This window comes from Hyalella azteca, unplaced genomic scaffold (genome assembly GCF_000764305.2).
Source record: "Hyalella azteca isolate HAZT.00-mixed unplaced genomic scaffold, Hazt_2.0.2 contig4689, whole genome shotgun sequence".
Taxonomy (NCBI): domain Eukaryota; kingdom Metazoa; phylum Arthropoda; class Malacostraca; order Amphipoda; family Hyalellidae; genus Hyalella; species Hyalella azteca.
The window spans coordinates 29,774-54,646 of NW_025934900.1; the positions used below are offsets into that span (position 1 = coordinate 29,774).

The 24,873-nt window shown below is 43.3% G+C and overlaps 1 protein-coding gene across 1 annotated transcript in view; it reads left to right on the forward strand.

Moving 5' to 3' along the window:
- LOC108677992 (E3 ubiquitin-protein ligase UBR4) overlaps positions 1 to 24,873 on the forward strand; it is a 46,177-nt gene that overhangs the window by 20,258 nt on the left and 1,046 nt on the right. The window contains exons 29-69 of the mRNA XM_047880147.1: positions 426 to 535; positions 818 to 1,036; positions 1,348 to 1,444; positions 2,287 to 2,385; positions 2,755 to 2,921; positions 3,169 to 3,417; positions 3,771 to 4,009; positions 4,144 to 4,297; positions 4,567 to 4,707; positions 4,904 to 5,021; positions 5,625 to 7,104; positions 7,410 to 7,705; positions 8,192 to 8,322; positions 8,645 to 8,747; positions 9,054 to 9,242; positions 9,722 to 9,867; positions 10,213 to 10,308; positions 10,667 to 11,113; positions 11,507 to 11,692; positions 12,177 to 12,329; positions 12,531 to 15,134; positions 15,404 to 15,548; positions 15,915 to 16,075; positions 16,332 to 16,549; positions 16,834 to 16,989; positions 17,226 to 17,508; positions 17,772 to 17,990; positions 18,412 to 18,631; positions 18,777 to 18,974; positions 19,846 to 20,036; positions 20,498 to 20,696; positions 21,210 to 21,483; positions 21,621 to 21,753; positions 21,907 to 22,044; positions 22,264 to 22,497; positions 22,700 to 22,823; positions 23,027 to 23,184; positions 23,507 to 23,674; positions 23,838 to 24,016; positions 24,326 to 24,487; positions 24,703 to 24,861. Coding sequence (XP_047736103.1) covers positions 426 to 535; positions 818 to 1,036; positions 1,348 to 1,444; positions 2,287 to 2,385; positions 2,755 to 2,921; positions 3,169 to 3,417; positions 3,771 to 4,009; positions 4,144 to 4,297; positions 4,567 to 4,707; positions 4,904 to 5,021; positions 5,625 to 7,104; positions 7,410 to 7,705; positions 8,192 to 8,322; positions 8,645 to 8,747; positions 9,054 to 9,242; positions 9,722 to 9,867; positions 10,213 to 10,308; positions 10,667 to 11,113; positions 11,507 to 11,692; positions 12,177 to 12,329; positions 12,531 to 15,134; positions 15,404 to 15,548; positions 15,915 to 16,075; positions 16,332 to 16,549; positions 16,834 to 16,989; positions 17,226 to 17,508; positions 17,772 to 17,990; positions 18,412 to 18,631; positions 18,777 to 18,974; positions 19,846 to 20,036; positions 20,498 to 20,696; positions 21,210 to 21,483; positions 21,621 to 21,753; positions 21,907 to 22,044; positions 22,264 to 22,497; positions 22,700 to 22,823; positions 23,027 to 23,184; positions 23,507 to 23,674; positions 23,838 to 24,016; positions 24,326 to 24,487; positions 24,703 to 24,861 — 11,143 coding nt within the window. The remainder of the gene's footprint in view (positions 1 to 425; positions 536 to 817; positions 1,037 to 1,347; positions 1,445 to 2,286; positions 2,386 to 2,754; positions 2,922 to 3,168; positions 3,418 to 3,770; positions 4,010 to 4,143; positions 4,298 to 4,566; positions 4,708 to 4,903; positions 5,022 to 5,624; positions 7,105 to 7,409; positions 7,706 to 8,191; positions 8,323 to 8,644; positions 8,748 to 9,053; positions 9,243 to 9,721; positions 9,868 to 10,212; positions 10,309 to 10,666; positions 11,114 to 11,506; positions 11,693 to 12,176; positions 12,330 to 12,530; positions 15,135 to 15,403; positions 15,549 to 15,914; positions 16,076 to 16,331; positions 16,550 to 16,833; positions 16,990 to 17,225; positions 17,509 to 17,771; positions 17,991 to 18,411; positions 18,632 to 18,776; positions 18,975 to 19,845; positions 20,037 to 20,497; positions 20,697 to 21,209; positions 21,484 to 21,620; positions 21,754 to 21,906; positions 22,045 to 22,263; positions 22,498 to 22,699; positions 22,824 to 23,026; positions 23,185 to 23,506; positions 23,675 to 23,837; positions 24,017 to 24,325; positions 24,488 to 24,702; positions 24,862 to 24,873) is intronic.

Consider the following 24,873-nt stretch of genomic DNA (forward strand, 5'->3'; position numbering starts at 1 on the left):
TCAAGAACTGTGCTGCTGAAGGTTAGAATTGGGGAACAGACAAGACCTGTGCTGCTGAAGGTTAGAATTGGGGAACAGATCAAGAACTGTGCTGCTGAAGGTTAGAATTGGGGAACAGATCAAGAACTGTGCTGCTGAAGGTTAGGTTTGGAGAGCAGATCAGCAAAGCATGTGCTGCTGTAAGTTAGACTCGTTCTCAAGTTTGCTAGGGGCGGAATTCGGACTATATTTTTTAAATTTTTTTAATACAATCAATTTGTCCACATTATCACATGCGGCTTGTATACTAGTATTACATTTTTATTCATTTGTTTCTAATTATTTCGCAGGTCTTCATCTCATTTTTTCGGCCAGAATTATTTGTTATAGTTTACAATCGATATCCTTGCATTTCTGCTCTTCTCACTTGGGCTACCTTCGTGCAGGGGAGCCCAGCGGTGACATTCAGTCAGTGACAGATGCAGCTGACAGCGACCTTCTCGACGATCGCAACCACGATGACGGCCTGGACGATGAAGAAGTTCTCGAAGATTCCGTATGTAACTCTTCTGTTGGGAATGCAATGGGTCCTTTGCCTCATAAAATTTTATTCTTGACTATAAACGATACCTGATCATTCATGCATCAGTATAGGTCCATTTCTTGTTTTCATACACGAGTCTGTAAAAAGAGGTAGAACATAGCGTGGTGTATTATGAGGGAACGGGTAAATTTTCATTTTAATTTGAATTGTTTCAAATGACGTTAGTACGATGTTGGTATTTTTAACAAGTTGTGTTCGCTGGTCTCTCGGTTCATGTGTCGTCTTTGGTTGCAGGAGGACGAGAGCGTGTGCAACAAACTGTGCACTTACACTCTCACGCAAAAAGAGTTCGTAAGCCAACACTGGTACCACTGCCATACTTGCCAAATGGAGGACGGCGTGGGCGTGTGTTCCGTGTGTGCCAAAGTTTGCCATAAAGGTCATGACGTCACTTACGCCAAGTATGGCTCGTTCTTCTGTGACTGCGGCGCCAAAGAGGATGGATCATGTCAGGTCAGCATATTAAACATTAAATTCTTGCGTGTGATGATAGTAAGTGTAATTAGTTTGGCTTGGATTTTCACTGATGAAAAATTTTTTAGTGCAATTTTGTGCGCCGTGCGCAATTATATTTGGACGTTTTGATTTGTTCACTCAAAATCACGTGAACATTTGCACATCACGTCATGGGAAGCAGAGATCAGAAACTAGTGACTGTACGTGATCAGTGATAGGATGCATCACTCTTATTTCATGCCAAAAGCTTCAAATAAAACTTCGCACGTTACTAAAAGAACACTTATAATCTTATTTAAATATTGCAGGCTCTGGTGAAAAGGACACCAAGCTACAGCAACAGAGGTGACGCAACTGAGTCCGCAGGTGCCGTCTTCAGTGTGGGTGCCCTTGCTTCTGCCTCAGGTGTGTTGTTTTGTTATTTCTTGAGATTACTTTGAATCAAATCCACATTAAGATTAAGTCAGAAGATGAAAATATGGTATGATAGGTTAATTTATTCCTAGATTGTTGTTGACATGTCTTGAACCTGAAGTGTCTCGTGTGACAAGAGAACGTTACTAGCTAAGTTTGTGTTAACTGTATCTTTGGCGAGGTATGATCTTAAAAATTGGTCCGTGATGTCAAGTTGATGTCGTTCATCATGGCAATTTCAATGTTCATGCGTGGCAATTTCAATAACCCAACTCTGTTTTTGTGCTGTGAGCGAGGAGGAGTATTTTAGTGATGAAGAAAATTATGATATGTCCTTTTGAGAAACGAGGCGAAAACGCTGCTGTGGCGGCGAATGCAGCATCATCTTTGACTCCTAGTAGGACATCGACAGCTGTGATTGGCAGTGACTGTATAGTGCACAGACAATCTACTGCTTTACATGGGCCGAACTTTTCTGAGCACTAGAAAACACCAAGAATGGAAAACCCGAAAATAAAATAGAATTTATTCGCGTATCGTGATAACTCTTAGGCCGGTGTTTAAACATGAGGTACATGGAGATTTAGCGTGTTATTGATGGAAGCTGATTTGAGTTCCATGACATATTTCTCTGATTTTATCAGAGATGATGTGGGTTAGATATATTGATTGTCTTATCTTCAGGCATTTTTTAGGAAGAACTTGCACTCTAAGTTGATGAACTAAAATTCCTACGTTTGTGCAGCAAGTAGTCCATACTGTGCACCAAGTTTGCAAGTAGTCAAGTTTGCAGGAGCTTGTCTTCTAACTTTATGATTGCCTTATTTTGCCAGGCTTGAGGAAGAAACGCGCCTTGTCTCCTTCGCTGTCGTACACTGACAGCGTACGGGAACAAACTAACAAGCGTCGTCAGGTTCTGGCGCGGCAGATCGGTGAGTGCCTCGTTTGGTGTGTATCTTGGTCACAATATTACATTAGCTCACTGTTTAATTTCGCTGTTAGGGAACTTCATCTAAAATCAGTTTTGGAATTAAACTTGAAGACGATTTGCGAAAAAATTTAACTAAATTGCATGCATTTATTTTATTTCAATAGTACTACGAGAGGATTCGCTGCCACACTAATGAGGAAGTTTCACGCAAATAACAATGGTCGATATTAAATTTGTAATGCGTGCAAACCAGATATTCAATTGTTGGTAAAGAATATGTATGTATAGGTATATAAGAGTATATTTATGCGCTGTGCTTCTTGATTGCATGAAAAAGATTTCCCCGCGATAACACGAGCCGTTGTTGCAGAGGGCGTATGGAGTAGCCTGTGCAGCAGCAACACCCACCTAAGCGTGTGTCTCTACTTTCTTCACAATCTTTTGCCGCGTCTGGAGGACGAGGCTCATGCCAGGGCTGCTTTGAACTCCCTCAACGCTAACAGGAAGGCTCTGCACACGCTTCACTCTGCACCCAAGGTTTATATCAACTCTATATAATTTTTTACATTTTCTCAACAGCTTTTTTATTATCAGTTACCGATTGAATCGCATTCTTTCAGTGACATGCTGCGACCTTCTGAATTTTATTAAATCGAGTTTTGTTTTGAATATTGAGGCATTTAATACTTAAGTAGCTATCAATGCATCATGCCATTATTAACTTAAACTAGACAGAGATAAATACCGGTACATTTTTCAATATTGTACCATGGTATCGTTTCAGAATGTACAGATGGGTGACCACCTGATGTTCTCTCCGCTGGGAGCCCAGGAGAACGCGTTCGAGAACGTGCGCCTTAACTACTCTGGGGACCAGGGCCAAACTATCCGTCAGCTGGTGGCCACCCACGCCATCCGACGGGTGGCTATGTCCATCATGACGTCCCCTACGAGCCGCCGCCAGCACTTGGCGGTCACTCACGAGAAGGGCAAGATTGTCCTGCTTCAGCTGTCGTCCATCTTGCGACAGAAGGTAACAAGAATATGAATATAATGTAGCTATTGATCAATTTCTTCTAGTAAAAAAAAAATTGTTTTGGATGCTCGTTTAAACCAACCACGCTCACTCCGCTTTCAACGACCATCAGTCCAACAATCAATAATCGGCGTACACTTTTAAGTTTGTGCTTTTTCTGTGTAAACATTTAAGACTACACACACACATAGAGCGAGGTCATCTCTCATTACGATTCTCTTCTTTGTCTTGCGTTTCAAGTGATCTGCTCATACACTATTGATTAACCCAAGCACCTTTTCTTGAGAGGTCTGTTTTTGCTTCTCTGGACTCCAATTGCTATTCATAAAAACTTTAAATTCCTCCACCAGGAGTTGGGTTTGCCGTCCAGTAACTTTGGGGCCAGCAAGCGCAAGCTGACCATTTCTCGACTGACGAGTCTGCCACTGCCATTCTTGGTGCTGAGTCTCTCTGCCAACCCCTGCAATGACGATTACTTGGCCGTCTGCGGACTCAAGGACTGCCACGTTCTTGTTTTCTCATCTACGTGCAGCGTTATGGAGCATCTCGTGCTCCACCTCCAGCTTGAGTCAAGCGGCTATATCATCAAGTGAGATCTAATGTGCATAGAATCCCATTTTCCTCTCTTTTCTTATGAAAAACTATTACTTGAAAGAGCTATTGGAGTTCAAGTGTACAGCTCCTTCATGGTTTAATAAAAAAACTATTCTTTCGCAACATCAGGGTTGTATGGCTGCCAGGTGAGCAGACACAACTTGCTGTCGTCACTGCCGACTTCGTCAAGATATACGACCTGAGTGTGGACGCGCTATCGCCGCAGTACTACCTTTTGCTTCCGTCGGGCAAAATCAGAGATGCTTGTTTTGCTTCTCTTCCGGTCAGTTTATTTCCTCTCAAAAATTGCAGAGCTTTCTAATTATATCAAATAATTTTTTTCTACCCTGGCAGAAAAGAGGCTAAACACCCCTTTCAGAAAACGCTAAAAAGTCTTGTCCCAATTGAAAAACCGAAATAAAAACCGCTTTTGAAAACCTTGAACAATATTTGCAAGTGTTGTTCGCTCACATCATTTGCAGGTGGTGTGGAATCGCCTCCCTAATGATCCTAGACCAGCATATTTATTATGTTTCGGTTAAAATTCTGCAGGATGGCTCTGTGCACATGCTGCTGATGACGTCTTCAGGCTACATCTACACACAGGAGCTCAATGAGGACAGTTCCGCAAAGCACGGCTCGTTCTACGTCACCAACGTTCTCGCTGTCGACCAAGCAGCTGCCGAGCTCAAGGTTTTACAGCATCCTGACATCAGCTTTTTAATCTTTTGCGATTATTTACAACTGGATTTAAAAACTAGATTTTGGTATATACTACGGGAATTAGACATGATCATGACTCGAACTCCCGAATAAGATTAATTTGCAACTTTATGTTCCTTGTCGCTTTTTGTGGATTATTCATGCGAATCAATGTCCTACTGAGCAGGATGTCTCGGGTGTGGTCGGTGGTGGTGGTGTATCCATTCACTACTCACAAGGTCTGCAACTGCTCTGCTTCAGCTACTCCCACGGACGTTCTTTCATGGCGCCTCTTACGCAACTTGGTTAGTTTTTATCTCGTGTCAGATTCGACGTTTTCGTTCCTGGCCTGCTGGTTTGTTTTTAAAGTAGTATTTTAGTCGGGATCCCATAAAAATGTCATCATAGGTATATAGAATAAGCGGTTATTGCCATCATTATCATTGTATGGTTAGCTACTGGGTATTGTTGCGTTACTAGTGCAATTTTCGGGACTAAGGTTGAGGACTTGAAGTTTGCTTCGGCCGTCAAGCTCAAGTCGCCGTAGTACTTTATAATCGGATTTAGTATGTTAGGCTTCATGGTGTGAACGGTTCCAGTATTTATGAACTGGGCTCTTATATAGGCTATCCTCGTGCGTTGACACGTCACGATCACGTTCCCACGACACGTTTAGTGACACCTAAAGCATCTTCCTCTCAGCCTAATCATTTCCACAATCTTGGTGGCTATTTTCTGACAGATTTTAATAACCATTTTTCACGATTGCACAGAGTCTTGAAAATCTTGTTGTTGAAGTGTAAAATTATGACGTTTGAGTTTGAGGATCGCCAACTCGCCTTGTGGAAAATATTAATATTCGGTATTCCATTGTCAGCATTTCACGATGTATCTTTGATTGTTAACAGGAGAGAATGCTAAGCTTGACAAGCTTTTCCCCATCAACGTCAAGCCAAGTGGCAGCAACGCCAGCCTTTCGAGCAATGGCGCCAGCAGCAGTAGTAGCCTTGGATCCTCCGGTGGCAGTAGCTCGAGTGCAGGTTCTAGCAGCAAGATGTCACCTCTATGTCAGTGGTCAGAAGTGCTAGGCCATCCAGGTCTATTCACGTGCTTCATGATCCAAGGCAATGTACCTGTACTAATCTATGTGAAGCCAGAGAGCATAATGGTGCAGGAGATAAAAATCCCCTCATCAAAGAACAAGGTTTGCGACATAGTTGCACTTCGTCACGCAGCAGGCAATGAGTCCCGGACCACTCTGCTGTTACTCAGCGAGGACGGTTCGCTGAGAGTCTTCTCTGCTTTCTCGGATTCAGCAGATTTTTGGACGAGTTCTAATGAATCACGCCTCGCTCTGCCTGGAGATAACTCGGCTCCAAGGACATCCCGCAAAAAGAAAAACGTCAAGCATGGCGCCTCGTCATCTGGATCCGTAGCGTTCCCAGTTGACTTCTTTGAACACTGTAACCCAATCTCTGACGTCGATTTTGGTGGCAATGACCTCTTGCAAGTGTACAACGTACAGCAGCTGAAGAATAGGCTAAACAGCCAGTCCACCTATGTGGCCTGCAGCAAACCTGGCGGCTTCCAACTTGAAGTGACCAACAAAGATGCAAATGTGGTGATGTGCGGCGCGCGTGTGGCAGTTGGAAGCCTCCACCCCCTCAAAAATCCTACTTTCGTCAAGGTCTTTGGGCGCACAATTCCCGTGAACACTTCGCGCAATCGGTGGTACGACATACCATTTACACGAGAGGAGTCTCTGAAATCTGACAAAAAACTCGTGTTGACATTCGGACCTTCAACTGACCCCTCTCAGGTGACCATCATAGATGCCGTTAAAATATACGGGGAAACAAAAGAAGAATTTGGCTGGCCTGACGACGAGGAGTACGCAACTGCGAGCGTTGGTGGTAACGCCACCAGCACGTCTGCACCCACGACGGCTACCAATTCTCACGCGAACGCGTCACGGAGTATTGGTGATGATACCGACATGACGACAGCCAAAGCGTCCAGCAATGACAGTGTATTGGAGTCACTGTTCTGCTCTGCCCTCGATGCCTTGGACGGCTGTTTCTCTACTATGCAAAACGTCAACAGCAGCGCTCGCAAGCAAGCACTTGAGATCGTGACTCGTATGATAAACCTTCAGCTCTCACCGCGTTTACAGTCTTGCACGCGCTCCCTGCTTTCCTCTCTTCACGAGTCTCGGCAGACGTACCACCAACAGCTGGACGGAGCACAACTTTCTGGAGTTATTGAAACTCTTAATTCTCTCATCGCTACTGGTCAAAAAGACCCTTCTCTTATGGAGTGCCGAGCTTTCCATAATATAATCGTCTTGGCCCGAGAAGTTGCTGTTTCAAGGCCTCACAACCTCGTCAAGTAAGTGCCTTCTTCATCATATTCTGAGATACTGACAACATTCTGGTTCTCTTAATAATCTTTCTTGACTTGTGATATTTTGTTCGTTTTGTTAAGGTAGTTGAAGAAGTAAACAGCCGTTTCAAAAATTATGTATTATAATAAGTTACCTATACACCTTCTACTGTGCATTAAATCCAAGTTGCGTTGACGCCACTGTCGTATGTTCTGTAATGGTTATTGGAAGCATTCATGCTTTTCAAAGATTTCCTTGATTTAAATATTATTGGATGACAACTTATTATGAATTTTTTTCGTTTTTTTAGATTCACGCAGAAAGCTCGAGATCTGAACACGACGCTGGTCGAGTCTAGTGTCCGAGTTACTGTGGATGCTCCAGAAGACTCGGTGGCTGACAAGACTTTAGAGAACGACTCTGAAGAGGCTTTGTCCGAGGAGCCGAAAGCCTTTGTCTCTGACCAAAGTGAGGTTAACGTGCCGTCAGGTGCTCCGCAAGAGGAAGCTGCAGATGACCACTTCTTATCTCTCCTCATGGAAGCCTTCTGGCTGTTGCTCAAAGCGCGTCCGCTCAACCCACTTCTGAGCCCTGTGTACCAGCCTGGTCAGTAAGATTTAAGCCCATACAATGAGGGTTATGCTAAGTCAGAACTTTAAGACAGCGTGATGTTCTATTAAATTGAACTGTGAATCTTCAAGACCAGATTACGCTTTGAAAAGTTTAGGAAGAAGTCTTTGAAACGTTGTTGGAAAATGAGAAGTTGTTAAATCAAAAAGCCTGAATTCGTAAATTTTCCATGGTAACGATGGTCACCATGAAAATTTGATACAGTTTTAATGAATTGAAATAATTTTGAATATCTTCCGATTTTTGTTGGCCAACCATCCAGTCTTCTCAACACTCGCGTAACCTCACTGCTACTGTACATAACACGGTCGTGAATGTGACCGTTTGATGAAAGTTGAAAATAAAACTCTTCGCACCATACCGAGCAAATATCGCGCTGACTTTTGATGAAGGAATAATTTTTGTTAGACGTATAAGGAGCACTAGCCGTATTGTTGGTAAAGTTTTCTCCCTTCTTCTCAGGCCTCACTCACGTGGAAGCGACCGTCCAGGCGATGCTGGAGATCTTGCACGGATATTCTTTGTGCAGCCCGTCGTCTGTACCGCTCGTGATGCGCCTCTACTGCTCCCTGCTGCTCTCACCTCACCACCAGGTGATGAACTGTAACCTACATTTTAGGGACACCTTTCTAACTTACGGACTTTATTCATTGTTCATAAAACGCCTGACTTTTCAACGAAGGCTTAACTATAACGTACATTTTAGGACAATTTTTTAACTTAGTGACTTTATTCATTGTTAATAAAACGCCTGATTTTTCAACGTACCGCGTCAGATTGGTCATTTCCATTTAACTCGCTTCAAGTTTCTTGTTTGCTTCTTGCTGTTTCTAGTCATATTTTGTGGGAATTTGACCCAAAAGACAATTGATTCAATCCTATTTTAATTTTATTTTGTATATGAACGTTTTGCAGGTTTCGTTCAGCGCCAAGACGGCGTTAGTGCGACTGTTGCGACCTCGCACCAAGAAGCACAAGCGCGTCTTCCTGCCTAGCCCGCCTCGCTGCTCTACTCCTGGTGAGTTCCGTAACGTCCAGTATTCCTTCCAAAATTGAATGCAGTGACTTGAATTAATGTTTCTTCCTACTTGTACCTCGTTAATTTTGTAACATATTTGTATGGTGTCAGTTTTTTTTATGTAGGTTTATGAACAAAATTTCTGTTAGACTCTTCCATAAATATTTTTCTGGCAATTTCGTTAATTTTGTAACATTTCTTTTGAGTCAGTTTTCCATTGTAGATTTATGAACAATATCTTTCATTGTTTTTACCTGGTGTAGGTAATATTAATTACATATTATGAGAAAAATTCTTGTTTGTAAGGTGAAGGTAAAAGCAGTGGGCTGGCTGTTGCTGGGCCATCAGGCGCCTCAGCTGCAGCAGGGGAGGGCAGCAGTCATCGGTCGGCCGGCGGTCACCGCGCCGCTGGTAACAACGAAGCCAGCGACCTCGTGGGCGCCCTGGCCGAAGTGGCTAGAGCCAGTGGCGAGCTTTTGGGGGCTGCTGCGCCGGGTGAGTTCGTCAATAGTCTTCATTTATATATTTATTTATTATGGATTGTTTTTATTTTATTTTGAATTATATTCTTTTTAGTAAACTTTCATCAATGGTCATCATTTGTTTTACGGTTGCACATGATTTTGAATTGCTTTTTGAACCCATTATCGTGTTTAAATTATATTCTTAACTCAGTTTTCTATTAAGACTGTGTTACACCTTTGCATGTCGAAATATTGAAGAATATCAAAATTTGCGTATAATTTAAAATTACCTGGAATATTAACCATGGTGTAGCTGTATAGTTCTATAACGAAGAAAGAACCTACTGCGCTCGCTGGTCTCTACCAGGACTTGTTGTTACCAAAGCTGTTCTATGGATATTGTGTTGTGCGGATACTAAAAATTTGCTTAAGCAAGTCCATAATTAATTTACAGAAGGCGCAGATTATTTTGTTATTTAGTGTAATTATATTTTATTTACTTTGGCGCAGGTTCTGGCGCCGATCTGTTGGCAGGCATGATGGAGCTGGGCGGAGGTGGTGGCGAGGATGACGACGACGCCATGATGGAGCTCGCCATCGCCCTCTCCCTGCATGACGAGGCGTCTGCTGGTGGCCAGCAGCTCGCCGGCATGGAGGTCAGATTATTATCATTATTATTATTATAATTATCATTATTATTATCATTATTATCATTATTATTATTCTTGTTATTGTACGAAGCGTCCCTCTTACAGGATACCATTGTAATCTATTGTTTTTTCACCCCTTACAATGTGAGCTGCATTTGTATGTATAACGTGTGAAGAATTTTAATTATCCTCAATAATACATTTTGAAAAATAAATGTGGGAAAATGCGTATTTATTGACCTCCGTGTTAGAGCATTAAACATCGGAGTATTTTGTCACTCGTTCTTTGACAGGCGACGTGAATATTCATGTACAAAGTATAGCCTGCATGTTGGTTCTCTTGTGTTCCAGCGTCTGCAGCACCTGCGCGGCCACGTGCTGCAGAGTCTCCTCGCTTCAGGTGCTCTGCAGGCTCCTCCTAGCCTCCAAAATCAAGCTCTTAACCAGGTGTGCTCATTTTTATTGCCTGAAAACCGATTCATTCTAATCTCTTTTACCTCGATACGAGATTTTCATGTTTCGCCGAAAAGTTTTTTTTAGAGTCTACAAATTTTCCTTTGCTTTATCGGAAAGAATTTTCCCGTAATCTGGAGGGAAGACCGATCACTGCACAAGAGTGCACCACTCATCTGTGTGCTTTTGGACGAAATTATAAATGAATATACAAAATTGTCTTCTTTCCGCAGGTGGTTACGACTTGATAGTGTAGTGCTTTGAACAATCATAGCTTCTATTTGGTCTATGTTGAGGCTGCTGTTTTCGAGCATCACTTCTGTGAATTATTTGCTCTATTTTCAACCAATAGAATGACGATGGCGATGATGAAGACGCTGAGGATGATGGTGAGAACGATCATGATGACGATGATGAGCACGAAGTGGATGAGGACGATGATGATGATGATGACGATGACGACGATGATGATGATGACGATGACGACGATGATGATGATGATGATGTAGATCACATGGACGTCATCCACGTGATTGGAGGGAGCAACTTGACGCAGGACTTGGATGATGTTGCCAACGATTTGGATAACGCCGCGGGCAACGCTGCCGGAGACTTGGTCAATGTGGGTGGGGAGATCGTCAACGTGGCGGGGGGTCTGGACGTGGGGGAGGACAACCAGGGGGGGCAGTTCTCTGACACCACGGCGTCTGCCAACGCCAGCGATGATGAGGACGGTGAAGTGTCCAACGCTGCGACTGATGGTGGCAGCAACCTTATGAGGACGTCTCCAGCTGATCAAGTGAGACTCCCTTCTGCTGCTGCCGTCCATTTTCCTAACAGTTTATGCTAAACACAGAGTCGCCCATTTCGTTTGCTAATACGAATTATCCCATGCTAATGCTTATAAATAATATTTACATTAACTTCAACCTATAACGTACAACCATGTGCAGACATGTTCTTTGTGCTGTAAATTGGTCATCTTCTAATAATGAAAAGAATTCTGTCGGTGGTGCCATTTGTTTATAATAGGCATTTTTTCAAATTTTGTAGCAAAGTTTGAGGCATTGACAGCTCTGTTCTCTAATGTTATGATTTACTTCAGCTAGAATATTTTATTTCATCAAATTTTGTAATGTACCGTTGCTAATGGAGAGTAGTGGATGCATCATCTATGAATGTATGTTAACAGGGATGCAGCGGTGGCAGTGAGAGTGGGTGTTCAGTGGTGGAGAGCTTGCTGGGTGAGCAGAGTAGCATGGCTACGGTGGGCAGCGCTGGAGCGATGAGCGCCACCAGCACGGCGTACGACGCTACCACGCACGACCAAATCCCTGCTCCTGACGACGCACACAACGCTGATGGCAACGCACCTAATGTAAGTACAGTGAATCTCGTTGGATGGTATTTATGGTATTAACTAATCTCCGTTACGAAGAACTATGGTTAACTATAGAGTGTGTTAGGAATAAAATTTGGTACACCCTTGCATATTAGGAGCTCATCAATGGAATTAGGGGTCTTATACAACTCGTAAAACTCATTAGGGTCTTTTTTTCACTTGAATATCTCCACGTAACAATCGGTTGTAAAAAAAAGCGCGGCCTTAGTTGGTTCGTCTCAGTTGCTTAATCATTTGGAATAGTCCAAATGATTAAGCAATAAATCAATAATACATATTTACATTGGAGAACAGTTTGTGGAGCAATCAATTTAGCGTTGTATTCTCATGCTGTCTGTTCTCTAAATGATAACGATCTAATGCAGAGCATTTCGGTAATGTTTACATATGCTTTTGTCATAAATATTGATTAATTTAGTCATGATAAGAGTGAAGGATAATGCAAATTTTTGATTAATAGCCGGAAGGAAGTGGTAGCAGTAACCCATCAAGCAGCGGCAGCACCAACAATGTCAGCGTTCACAGCCTGCGTCTCGCTCTTCTGGACGCTCTCACTACGCGACTACAGCGCCTGCAGCAGCTGGGAGGCATTGCTGCCATTCCAACACTTCAGGTAGGCTTTTGTCATGTTTCGGCTAAGATTACTGTATGAAGTTTTGCCGAGTCCCAACGTAACGATAACGAATACTTAGAGGTTTCTTCATTTTGAGGTGGTATGCCTTCATTTAGGCAATATTGTAGACGGGATGAGAAAATAAGTGTCTTAAGAGTTGATCATAGACGACCTGTTCCGACGAAATTTGGCTTTCTACAGGTAATCCTCATGCTGTCAACTGATTTGGACCCGCGCAACAGTCGAGACCGCGTTACTCTAGATGCGCTTCTCAACGCTCTGGTTGCTTCCCTCGACCTTAACTCAGCAGGCCGCTCGACCGACGAGCCGTCGGCATCGAGCAGCGTCGCCGCAACTGGCGCTGTTTCTTCCTCTGCTGGCGACAGCGGAGGCGAGAGTGATGCCATCACCAACACTGACCACGAACAACCTCCATGTCACGAGCGCACTCCTGCCAGGGAAGTTCAGCTGCTCATCATGCGACTTCTGAGTGTGCTGATGTCGCGTAGCAAGACTGCTGCTAGTACAACCAGCGTAACCCGCGGTGGAGTCACTGCACCTTCTGCTGGAGCGTCTCTCATGCTGCCCCAGGTCACCGCCAATTGCTTGGTCCGTGCTGGGGCTGTGACTCACTGCCTCTCGCTCTTGCAACAAATGCTTCCTTACTGGAGGTCTGAGTCACAAGACACAAACACGACTCTTCTGGGCAGTGTACTACTGAAACCTCGTCCAATGCACCCGTTGCCTGATATGAGCCCATTTTTCTTACGTCCTCTAAAAGATTCTGAGAATGACGTCTTTGCGTCCTTCCCTCAACTTCTGACAGAACTTGTCCTGCGTTTGCCGTATCAAGTGCACAAGGTGTGCGACCGTGGCAGCGGCTGTGGTGTATTGAGCGTTAGTTCTTGGTCACACTATCTTTGCGAGTACACGCTCTTACAACAGCCTGCAATTGTTAAAAGACAAGTGAGAAAACTACTGTTGGCTCTCACTGGCCACAAAGACAAATACCGAACGATTCGAGATCTGCATGCCCTCGACCATCGTATCAAAGAAGTCAAGTTGCTGTGTGCTAAGGGCGGGTTCAGCTTCAGCAGCAACGGATCGCAATCTCCAGTGTCTCTGCCATATGATTCACTCATACAACTTATCGAACATCTCAAAGCTTGCGTAGATATTGCTCAAGTACGTACCCACAACTGGCAAAAATACTGCCTTAAAGAAGAAACTGTTCTCAGTTTCCTCATCGAGGCTTCATGCCAACTGGATGAAGGCGTTGCTCCCACAATCTTGCAACTTCTGCAAGCTGCACTATGCCCTGCTGCTACTGACAGCAGTGCTGCAGTCGTCACCGTTGGTCCACCCGTTGCATCGGCAGCTCAAAAAGCACTCGCTGCAGACAGTAGCCTGAGCCGCGGGAGCAGTAGCAGCAAACGCGCATCCAGTGAGGATAGCGAAGCTGGTGCGGGAGGAAGCAGTGAGGCTAATAAGAGTGAGCCCCAAGCCCACTGGCCTCAGCTTGTGGCACAAGTGCACATGTATCTTGACAGGTCTCGGCTCTCGCAGTTCATCCACACTTTCCTTCTGGTGTCCAATTCAACGAGTGTTCGTTGGCAAGCTCACTCTCTGGTGCTGTCTTTGTACCGCCACTCTGCACCTAAAGACCAAGATGCACTGCTCAGCCTCATGTGGTCCCTGTGGCCACGGCTGCCTGTCTACGGCAGGCTCGCTGCCCAGTTCGTTGATTTGCTGGGATATTTCTCTTTGAACACGACTCACGAAGAAAAAATTGTTGACTATGCCAACATGGCGGTTGAACTTCTGCGTACCCAGTCAAAACACCTAGCAAGTCACCCTAATGCTTCTCTGTACAACTCCCTTGCGTCTCTTGTGCACTTTGATGGGTACTACCTAGAGAGTGAACCTTGTCTTGTATGCAACAATCCTGAAGTTCCCTTCACTACTGCGAAACTTACCAGCATCAAAGCAGATAGCAAGTACACAACCACAACGCAACTTGTTAAGCTAGTGAACAACCAACTGATTAGCCGCATTACGCTGCGGATCAACGAGCTCAAGAGGACTAAGATGGTGAGGGTCCTTAACATCTACTACAACAACAGGACCGTCCAGAACATCGTCGAACTGAAGAACAAGCCCAACATGTGGCACAAGGCCAAGCGTGTAACTTTAGCTTCTAACCAGACTGAAGTTAAAATTGACTTCCCACTTCCTATCGCCGCGTGCAATCTCATGCTTGAGTATGCTGATTTCTACGAGAACATGCAATCAAACACAGAGACTTTGCAGTGCCCTCGCTGTTCCGCGGGTGTGCCGGCTTCGCCTGGTGTGTGTAATAACTGCGGTGAAAATGTCTACCAGTGTCACAAATGCCGAGCTATCAACTATGACGAGAAAGATCCATTCTTGTGCACGGCGTGTGGGTATTGCAAGTACGCCAAATTTGACTACACGCTGCAGTGCCGCATGTGCTGTGCAGTTGACCCCATTGACAACGAAGAGGACCGTAAGAAGAGCACCATGTTCATCAACCTGATGCTGGACAAGGCAGATTCTTCCTACAAACAACTGCAGGCTTACAAGCCAGCGCTGGAAGCCTTGCTATTGAAGGCTGCTGAACAAGGTGGCGAGCGAGGTCTTGATGATGCACTCGCCGGCTCTAACACTGTGGCCGCTGCACCGCTCGTTGGCAACACCTACGTCAATAAAACTATTCAGCAGCTTGCTCAGAAATATTGTGGAGAATGCAAGTCCGCTTTCGATGCACTCAGCAAACTTATCCAGGTTAGTTTTTTCATGTTTTTATTAGATAACTGTGTCGTAGATAATATACAACCATTTAAACATTAAATTGCAATATTTTCTCGTATACTTTTAGAGATAGACCTATATATACATATTTAATTTTTTCTGTCTAATCGATGATTTCCCATCATTAATTTGAATGCGTTCTCAAACTTTGTCTCAAGCTGCGGATTGTGTGTTACATTCTCACTTGATGTGCGAAGGATTACCTCTATTCTGAACATTGTGTAACCATCATTCTTTACCAGCGCATCCAAGCTTGTCGCCGTGAACTGGTGGCCTACGACCGCAGTCAGAAGGAAGGGAGTAAGCGCGCTGTCGCGTCCCTGTCGTCGGCTCAGATTTCGCCTGACGGTGCCCCTTCTGCTGCGTTCGCTGCCGCTGCTTCCACTAGTGAGCTTTGTAATGTTTGTCCTGTATTTGTTACTTTGTATCACGTATCCTGGATGCATCACATGGTTTCCATACAATTGTTTTGAAATTATGGTTCAAGAGTCCATTGTTGCAGTTGAATTTTTTCACTTGTAGCGACCCTCTCTGCGAGAATATTATCTATCAACACAAGTTCTGTTCTTTTATGAAATAGTGTGTGGAAGTTTCTCACTATTGTTTGAACCATTTCAATATTTTCCAATTCAATTGAATCTAGCAAACTACAAAAAACTGTATGATCAAGCTTGTTATCTATCAAATCATTGAAACCTTCGTAGTGGTTTTATGTTTCTCTTTAACATTTTTCTGTGAACTTGTTTGTTTCAGTGAGCATTTGTCGCTGTTATGGGTGCGCCTCTGCTGCGAGTCATCACTGCATCACACTGCTGCGAGCTCTGGCTACCAAGAAGCCATTACGAGCAGCCCTTTGTGGACACGGTCTCATTCAAGACCTGCTGCAGCACAACCTCAGGCGTGGAAACGTTCAGGTGCGTTCGAATTTGTTAAAAATAATTTTGAAAAATAACATGCTTTATTCATATTGTTCAGAAAATTTTCAAAGCGCCTTGAGACCAAAACTACAAGCTTCTCTCCCAAAGCTTTGAGATTTTACTTTATATACATCTATCTCCAAATTAGTCGAAAATCCGTTTTCATAATGCCAAAATCTAATTGAATCCTTGGGTGTATTGAACTTTACTTCTCTTCGCTCACCGAATTGGATGAAACTTTGTCTGCTTGCAGGTGCGCAAAGAAGTGCGTGAGCTCCTCGTGCTGCTCACACAAGACGATATAAGGGCAACGACTGAGCTCAACGATCTGATAAGCGAGCGCATCATGAGTTCTGTGACGTCCTCGGCTCATCTGTCGTCGCCAGATCTCGCCGTCGCCGTGCGTCACGAAGTTGCGCTGCTTGCTGCCGCGGCCGCACACAAGGACTCGTGCTGGGAAACAAGGCTAAGGTAACTGCTCTCCGCCACCCTTGACTTGTTGACAGCTGCCTAGTTTGATTTGATGTTAATTATGACATGGATATCGAAAAAAATAAGTTTTTCCTAACTCGACTGGAGCTGCTCTATAAGTTCAGAACTTATAGAGAAAGAACTATAACTGGCATTCTTATTATTTTGTGCCTAATCCTACTTGAAAAGCAAATTTATCCACTGTGTTTACTTGAGAATTCTTTTGAAGAAGTTCTTCTTTGTTTCTACACAAGTTGACCATGCGTGTTGCATTCAATTTTCAGATGCGTGGCGAAGCTCTTCCTGATGGCGGGTGGGAACAACAGCTCGCCTGAGGTGATGGAGCATATCTCCCTGCCGTGCCTGCGCATCTTGCAGCAAGCTATGATCACCACGCAAGCCAAACATGCGCCCGAACAACTTCCTAAAGCTGCCGCTGGGTAATAAATATTTCGTCTTCGTGTTTAGATCTACTATGCGCATGTTCATAAAATTTATACGTTAGTAATTCTTGTCTGGCTATAAAAACAAGTCTTCATGTGGATAATCACATATTCTCCTTCCCACTGCCAAGCTAGCTATTTTTAAAATAAAACTTCTCAGCTGTCATTATTGATTGTTGTCAGTCGCTCATTTCACTCGTCACGTAGCTAACCCATGAATCTGACCCATGCAGCAAATCTACGGGAAGCTCAAAGTCGAGTGGTCTTCCCCCTCGCAAGCCTCGTGCCGATCGCTCGGCTGCTGCTAAAGAAAGCGGGCCCAGCAAGAGTACAACTGCAGCCAAGACGCTCCCCTCCCCGGTCATGACGGGTCAGTATGAGAAAGGCTGCTGTGTCGCCGTCGACCTTCACAGTTGGCTGATAGGAGACCCGGAACATTCCTTCGAGGCGTGGAAAAAGCGAACTAGAGGCACCAAGTCCGATAGAAAGCCTGTCAACTTCTCGAAAATGACCAAGGTATACATACCCGTATTTTTTTGTTATTTTCTATTGTTCATAAATACAATTATAGAATGACCTATTTTGACATTGCTGACATTATTCTTGATTTTGATTCTCTTTAAACAATGTGCAATGTTTTTGGGGACTACTGTTGAATGGTTGTTAATTCCTTCACGTTTTTTGTGGGAGTATAGCGATAAATTCAGGGTGCTCATTGTTGAGCTAATCAGCAGCTTTCATTACGAGTATGTTATACCGGTATTGTTATCTCTGTGCAGCCTCAAGTACGTCAATATTACCTGGCTGAGAAGTACGCGTGCCGGTGGGTAAGTCACTCGATCAGACCCAAGTTCCAGTTGGCGCTGACAGGCGCTGATGCCGCCCACAACAGCTGGCTGCGTCAGATGCTCTTCAACCCCGCATCTCGTCTGGCACGTAACGTGGTCTGGCAGGTCGTCTACGTCATCGCTCGCACCAACCCTACCTGGAATGCCAAGGTTTCACACGCACTTCATTCCGTCTGATATACGTTTGACGAACTACTAGAGAGATTTTTATACATGTAATTGGGTGATCGTGAACATATTTTTAATTTTATTTTGATTGCTTATACGATAAGTTTTATCACAAAAACTCCATCCCTGTAATATTCAGTTTTATAGGTGTTAGTTATGAATATACCGTCTGTTGAAAAGATATGCGTATCTTAGAGCACCTGTTTTGAAGTTTAATTTCAATGAATTCGTGTGTACGTCTATACGTCTAAAAATTGAATTCCCAATTGCTTCAGCTTTGGTTTATTATTCGAGAATGTTTAAAATTTCTTGATTGCAAAAGATAAAAAATATTTCTAGCTTGTCTATTGATTTCGGCTCGAAATCTTAGTTAATATTGATGTTTGTGTACTTCCTCCCAAAGCTTCTTGATTTGCTGACCGAGTACTTGCCTGAGATCTGCGTGGCGGGTGAAAGTGGCCAAGAGTTCGTAGATCTGTACAAGTGGTTAATGATGGGACCAGAATGGAAGCAATATTTGGCCGTACGAGGTGTGCTCACAACCCTCGGCTCTCTCATCACTCGCGAGATCCAACAGCTCTCTGTGCTTGAAGAAACTTGTCTCAGCACAGATCTCCTGCAGGGTGAGTCTTCCATGCTTATTTCGCGTTTCGGTAAGAATTCAGTAATTAGATTTTGTTATTTCATTCCGAGGGACTGATTATTATCGAACATTTTTCTTGTTCCTCATTTCTGTGAAGATGATCAATATTTAATGCCCCTTTTTAGGCTATGCCCTGAAGACTGTGACGAAGCTGCTGCAGTTGTTCCTTGACGACGCGGGCATCAAGAGTGTATACAAGCGTCAGCTGCTGCCCACAGTTCTCAGCGGTTACCTGTCACTGCGTAAACTGGTCGTGCAGCGCACCAAGTATGTCGACGACGCACAGGAGGAGCTTCTCGACATGCTGGAGGACATGACATTAGGTCAGCACCAAGTAGTCTTGCATCAAATACTGGCTCATGACTTGAAATAGTTCTAGAATTTTATTTCTTCGTGCTATTATTTACTTTGAATTTTCAGTCTTTCAGTACTTTAGTCATTTGTGTGTTCTATAGTTATACGTTTAGATTTAGCAGCACTTCAGCACGTTTCATCGGTGTTGAAGACGTGGCGTTACGATCTCTTGGTAGTTGGAATAATTCTGGTTACATATGATTGATTAACTCTTGTGTCATCAGTTTAGAAAGCGCTAACAAACTGAGGGAAAGAAACAGACGCCAAAAGTTTTTCAATAGTTGTCAATTTCTGATATCTTCCTATAGCTGCGTGTTTGTCAAGTTTCTGAATTGTACGTGGCCAGTATCATTTCCTTGTTAGTCCAGCCTAATTGTCTGTACAATTTCCTTGTTGAATACAATTTTAGACTATCTAGGGCGCGCATTATTTTCCGTGCGCAATTTTGAACAGGTCATTCGCTATTTTGAAAGCCGATGGATACATGGAGCCACCATTGACCAAGTTATTTCTTATTTATGATTCTTTAAAAAAGACTTCCTTAGCAATGTTGAGGTTGGTTCCGGTGCCTGAGAATTTCGCACTCGTTACCTTCTTTTAAGAAAGAAGAAAATTCCGTTTCATAATTCTGTATAAAGTTTTTTTAAATACAGCATACACTACAGTAGTTCAGGCGGTCTTCATGCTGCAACTTTTATTTATTTTCTAGTTCTTGTTTCTGTGCTTTATTAGCATGATTAATCGGTTCCTTTCTATAAATTATTATCAAATTGCAACGCGTGTCTGTTACTGTGTATTAAACCCAACAACTGAGTTATTACATGAGCAGTTATTATGCAGGCACAGAAGAAGAAACTCGTCGTTTCATGGCGGTGTGTATCGAGACGGTGCAGCAATATCCCGCTGATGATCTGCGTACACCTGTCTTCCTGTTTGAGCGGCTCTGCTCCATCATCCATCCTGAAGACAACGACGTTGGCGAGTTTTTCATGCTTCTCGAAAAGGATCCTCAGCAGGAAGATTTCCTTCAGGCGAGTCTTTTATCATTAAATTTGTGTGAGAACGAAATATTGGCTTTCAAATCTAACGCAAAGTGAATTGAAGAGGTTTTATTCTAACGCATTTTCTGTTCCTTGTTGTTATTGTTATATAGCTGAGCAAAAAATCAGCATATTTTAATCATCTATATAGGTACTTATTTAGGTTATGCACATAGCAGCACTTTTCAAATTGTCTTCATATAACTTAATTTTTGAGATGCAAGTGTGTAATTTTTGGTACCTCGTGCTCATCGGCTAAATTATACAAATCTTTCTGTAATAATCAAGTCGATATTTCATTCTTTACGCTGTAAGTCTTGCGTAAGAGACGCTGTAAGTCTTGCGTAAGAGACGCTGTAAGTCTTGCGTAAGAGACGCTGTAAGTCTTTCTTTACGCTGCAAGTTTTACGGTGTGAGACGCGTTCCTAACGAGTTAATTTATGTGTCTGCAGGGCCGTATGAACAACAATCCATACAGCAGTGAGGATCCTGCTATGGGGCCCCGGATGAGGGACGTTAAAAACAAAATTTGCCAGGATTGTGAGCTCGTCGCTCTCCTCGAAGACGACAATGGCATGGAACTGCTGGTTTCCAACAAGATCATCTCGTTAGACCTCGCCGTGCGCGACGTTTACAAGATGTGGCTTGCAGGTACGGTGCTATTTATATCATAATATAAGCGATCATTCTTTTCAATAATACCATCAGACCCGTGAAAAAGTAGTTTTCAATTCATGTTAAATGCTTATTTATGCCGGTGATTGTACTGTGGACGCGTATGTTAGAATTTTATCCGTAATTGCTATACGTAGTTGTGTGTTCTCGCACCTGTTTATGGGTTAAAATTTGCGATTGTGAACAGATGTGATAATCCACGAAGACTTTGTTTGTATTGTTGATGCACCCTTTATGGATATGTGGTCAAGAGGGTTCATCATTTCCTGTTTTTCATTGTATTGATCGACAGTAATTCGCTTCGCGTTTAATTTCTTAGTTTGCCTTCCATTTTCAACATTTTCCATTGTCATTGTTTTTCTGCACGTGCATTTTATAATTAATTATGTTCATTCATTATTTTCACGTTGGTTTTTTTATTCTTTTCACCGATAGTAAGTTGTGCTTGTTGCAAGTTGAAATTCTCAACATTTATTTTGCTTGCTGCAGAAAACCCCGAGAATCACGATATGCGCATTGTGTACCGCATGCGTGGTCTCCTGGGTGACGCTACCGAGGAGTTTGTGGGGACGCTCGTTAAGAAGAAGGAGGATGACATCGACAAGGAGCAGGTGTACCGTATGGCATCTGTGATGGCCGAGTGTGGCGGTCTCAAAGCCATGCTCGACTGCCTGCAGCGTATCACAGATCTCTCCTACGCCCGACCTCTTGTCACTGTTCTCCTGAAACTCTTCCAGCTTTGCGTCAAACTTAGAGTCAACAGGTTAGATTATTATTACATTTACATCAATGCCTTTGACGTTACTTGTTTCTTTTGTGGGTTTCTTTTCTTGAATGTCGAACTGTCCATGTCACTCCGTTTTACAGTATTTAAAAATAATTGTACGTTGTTAATCACAGAACTGCGCTGATGCAGCCGTCATCGGGCGCTGTTGCTGTGCTGCTTCACACCCTGAAACAGTGTCTGGCTGCTGAGCCTGAGGTCGTCGCTGGGGCTCCCGGTCAACCCACCTTCACTGAGCAATTGCTCATGGTTAGTTTATGTATTCCTGGCTGCTGCCACTAATTTTATTTGTCATTTAATTTTACTGCGCCAAAAATATTCGCTTTCTCCTTGCTGCCATTGTTACTTATGCAGTAGGACGATGATTTTAGAAACTCGACGATGTATGTGACCATTTTGCAGGTCCTCGAAGCCATTCTAGAAGAAGCTTGCGTCATGCCTGCTGGTGAATATGCTGAGCTGGTAGAGACCTGCGGCACTCTTGAAGACATCCACCTGCTGCTTAACTACGTCGCCACTTCCTCCACCACTAACGCTCAGGTGTGTTACCAATTACCATTTTCCTTGAGTTATTTATTGAATTTGAGTGATCTCTGTTATTGAGTACAATTGAGACAAAATAATTGCTGCCTTATTTAAACAATGTCCACCGAATTTAATTAAGCAATTTTTTAATATGAAAAACTAGTTACATTGCCTTGGCGACTATTTAACTACCTACTGCGATTATTCTGAAAATATTGTCTTGTATGTTCACAGGAAAAGCAACGCCTGATGCGCGTTCTGCCTTTCTTGGTATTCTGCCACAAAGAGAAGATGGAGCTGCTGGTCGGACACTTCCGTCCAATTCTCGATTTCGATCGCTTCGACGTTGAGCACACGCCTGAAGACGCTGCTAAAATGGAGTCTTTTTGTGTATTCTGCAGCGGCATCGAACGCAGTGAGATCGGATCTCAACTCAAAGACATGATTCTGCGCGCTAACATAGTCAAGGTCTGTTCACCAAAGTCTTATCGTAGAGTAGATTTGGGCCGTGTGAATTTTGCTTGTTTATTAGTTCATTGTCATTGCTGATTGAATATTAATATCATAATCTACCACTACTCGCTGTTGTGCTTTCCTGAAAACTACGATTTTAACTAGAATTCAGTTCATTCCATTCCTTGTTCATGCCTTGATTGTATTGTGTTCGCAGGATGCAATTTCGTACATAGAACGACACATCCCTAAAAACCAGAAGATTGTAGTCGTTTGCAACAACGAATGGAAGGACTTCCTCTCACGACCTTCACTCAAGTACATCCTGCGCCTTCTCACTGGTCAGTTCCTCAACGCTGAAAGTTTATTGAAGAATTGTTAACGATTGTTGCCTATTTATTCATAGTCTTTCTAATTTTACAATAAAAATTGAAGTATTGAAATTTCCTTCGAATTTTAGTTTACATTTGACTTACTTTGAGTATCTGTAATTCATTATCGAAAAAAAAACATGAACTGAATCGAGCGTTTACCCTTTGCTCAGGCATGGCCTGTAAACACCCCGGCAGCCAACGCGCTGTGGCTGAGTCCTGTATCCCCGCCATTCACCGTCTTGAGCAAATATCATCTGACGAACACGTCGGCTCCCTCGCTGAAAACCTGCTGGAGGCTCTAACGGATGATCCTGCCATCGCCAAGCAGGTACAACCTGGGCTTCTAGTGTATATTACTGTTCTAGACTAAACGAGCTTAGTATCTAGGCGGCTTGCTGTATTTTCATGAATGTTCTTAATTTAGTATGATTGCCATTACATAACCCATTATATATAAAACACATTCAGTGTATATTGCAGCTGCCACTATATTTGTATCTATTGATTATAGAGTCATCAAACTAATTTCAAAATTATAAATTTGATCCCGCGTTTACTACTACGTTTTATAATTAAATAATTTGATCTCATATTCAACGCGGCACTAGGATATGATTAATGAAAAACTTCATCTAAATTAATGTCTGAAGGTTGGCGAAGTTCGTCGCCAGACGCGGCAGGAGAAGAAGCGATTGGCGATGAAGACTCGTTCAAAGGAGCTCAACCGCCTCGGACTTTGCGCTAATGAAAAAGAACAAATCACTTCAAAGTCATCCTTGTTGCAGCACATGTCTGACATCACTGACGAGCAAGGATTGGTAAATTTTCTTCCATCTGTATTCCATTAAATGTATCTATACAACTAAATTCATGTAACGTCGATTCCCTTAAAAATATTCCCAGTTCCATCTGTCGAATATAAAACATCCTACCATTTCTGAGATCCTTAACTGTTTTATTAGCGTTTATTCTGTTCCTAAGGTGTGCGCCATATGCCTGGAGGGGTACCGCAATGCTCCTCAAAAAGTCCTCGCTATCTACACCTACAGCAAACGTCGAGCCGTCGAAGACCGCGAGAACAAACCTCATAAAACTTTCGGCTACAGCACCGTCTCGCATTTCAATGTCGTTCACGTCGACTGCCATCTTGCTGCTGTCAAGTCCGTTTTGTACCATGCCGTTTCCTATACCCTGAGCTGATTTTAATAAATGAACTGATTTCTTTACTCTTTATGGTAAACCACATGTTCGTTCAATTTCATTTTCAAATGCTTAGAATAGATAAGTTTAATAAAACAAGATTTCTCCAATGGCTCTTGACATGCAAATTGGTTTCTATCCTCTGCACACATGTTTTCGGCTTGTTTATTCTAGCATTTCCTAGACTTAGAGTTATATCATTTATTCATTAGAAAATCAGCCAATGCTTTGATACGTAAATTTATCTGAAGAGTGATGTTATTTTGCAGAGCTTCACGGGCAAGGGACGAGTGGGAGAGCGCTGCGCTGCACAACGCCAACACTCTGGCTAATGGTCTCCTGCCGCTGTGGGGACCTCAGGTGCCGGAGAGCGCCTTCGTCAGTTGTCTCGCTCGCCACAACACGTACCTGCAAGAGTACACAATGCACAGGTCAGTTTCCAAGCCCAATAATTTTTGTATTGCTCTTAGCTTCTTTGGCTAATATTTTCATTTGCTTCAATTTCGTTCTGCGATTCCAATTTTTGACTACTGTAAATTGCATTCCTGTTCATTGAACAAAGAGTTTTGAACAGGGGCCAAGTGTTTTTAGAACTCCTCTGGTCATGGGTAATCATATTAACCGACCTATTGTTTGCTCCGCACAGAGACATCAATTACACTTGGACGCTGCACGACCTGAAGCTGCTGCTGCTCAGGTTTGCTCGTGAGCGTTCGTTCAGCGAGGACTCGGGTGGAGGCGGCCCTCAGTCCAACATGAATTTGGCGCCTTACATCTTGCACATGGCGCTCTACGTCATCAACACGTCAGTGCCGAC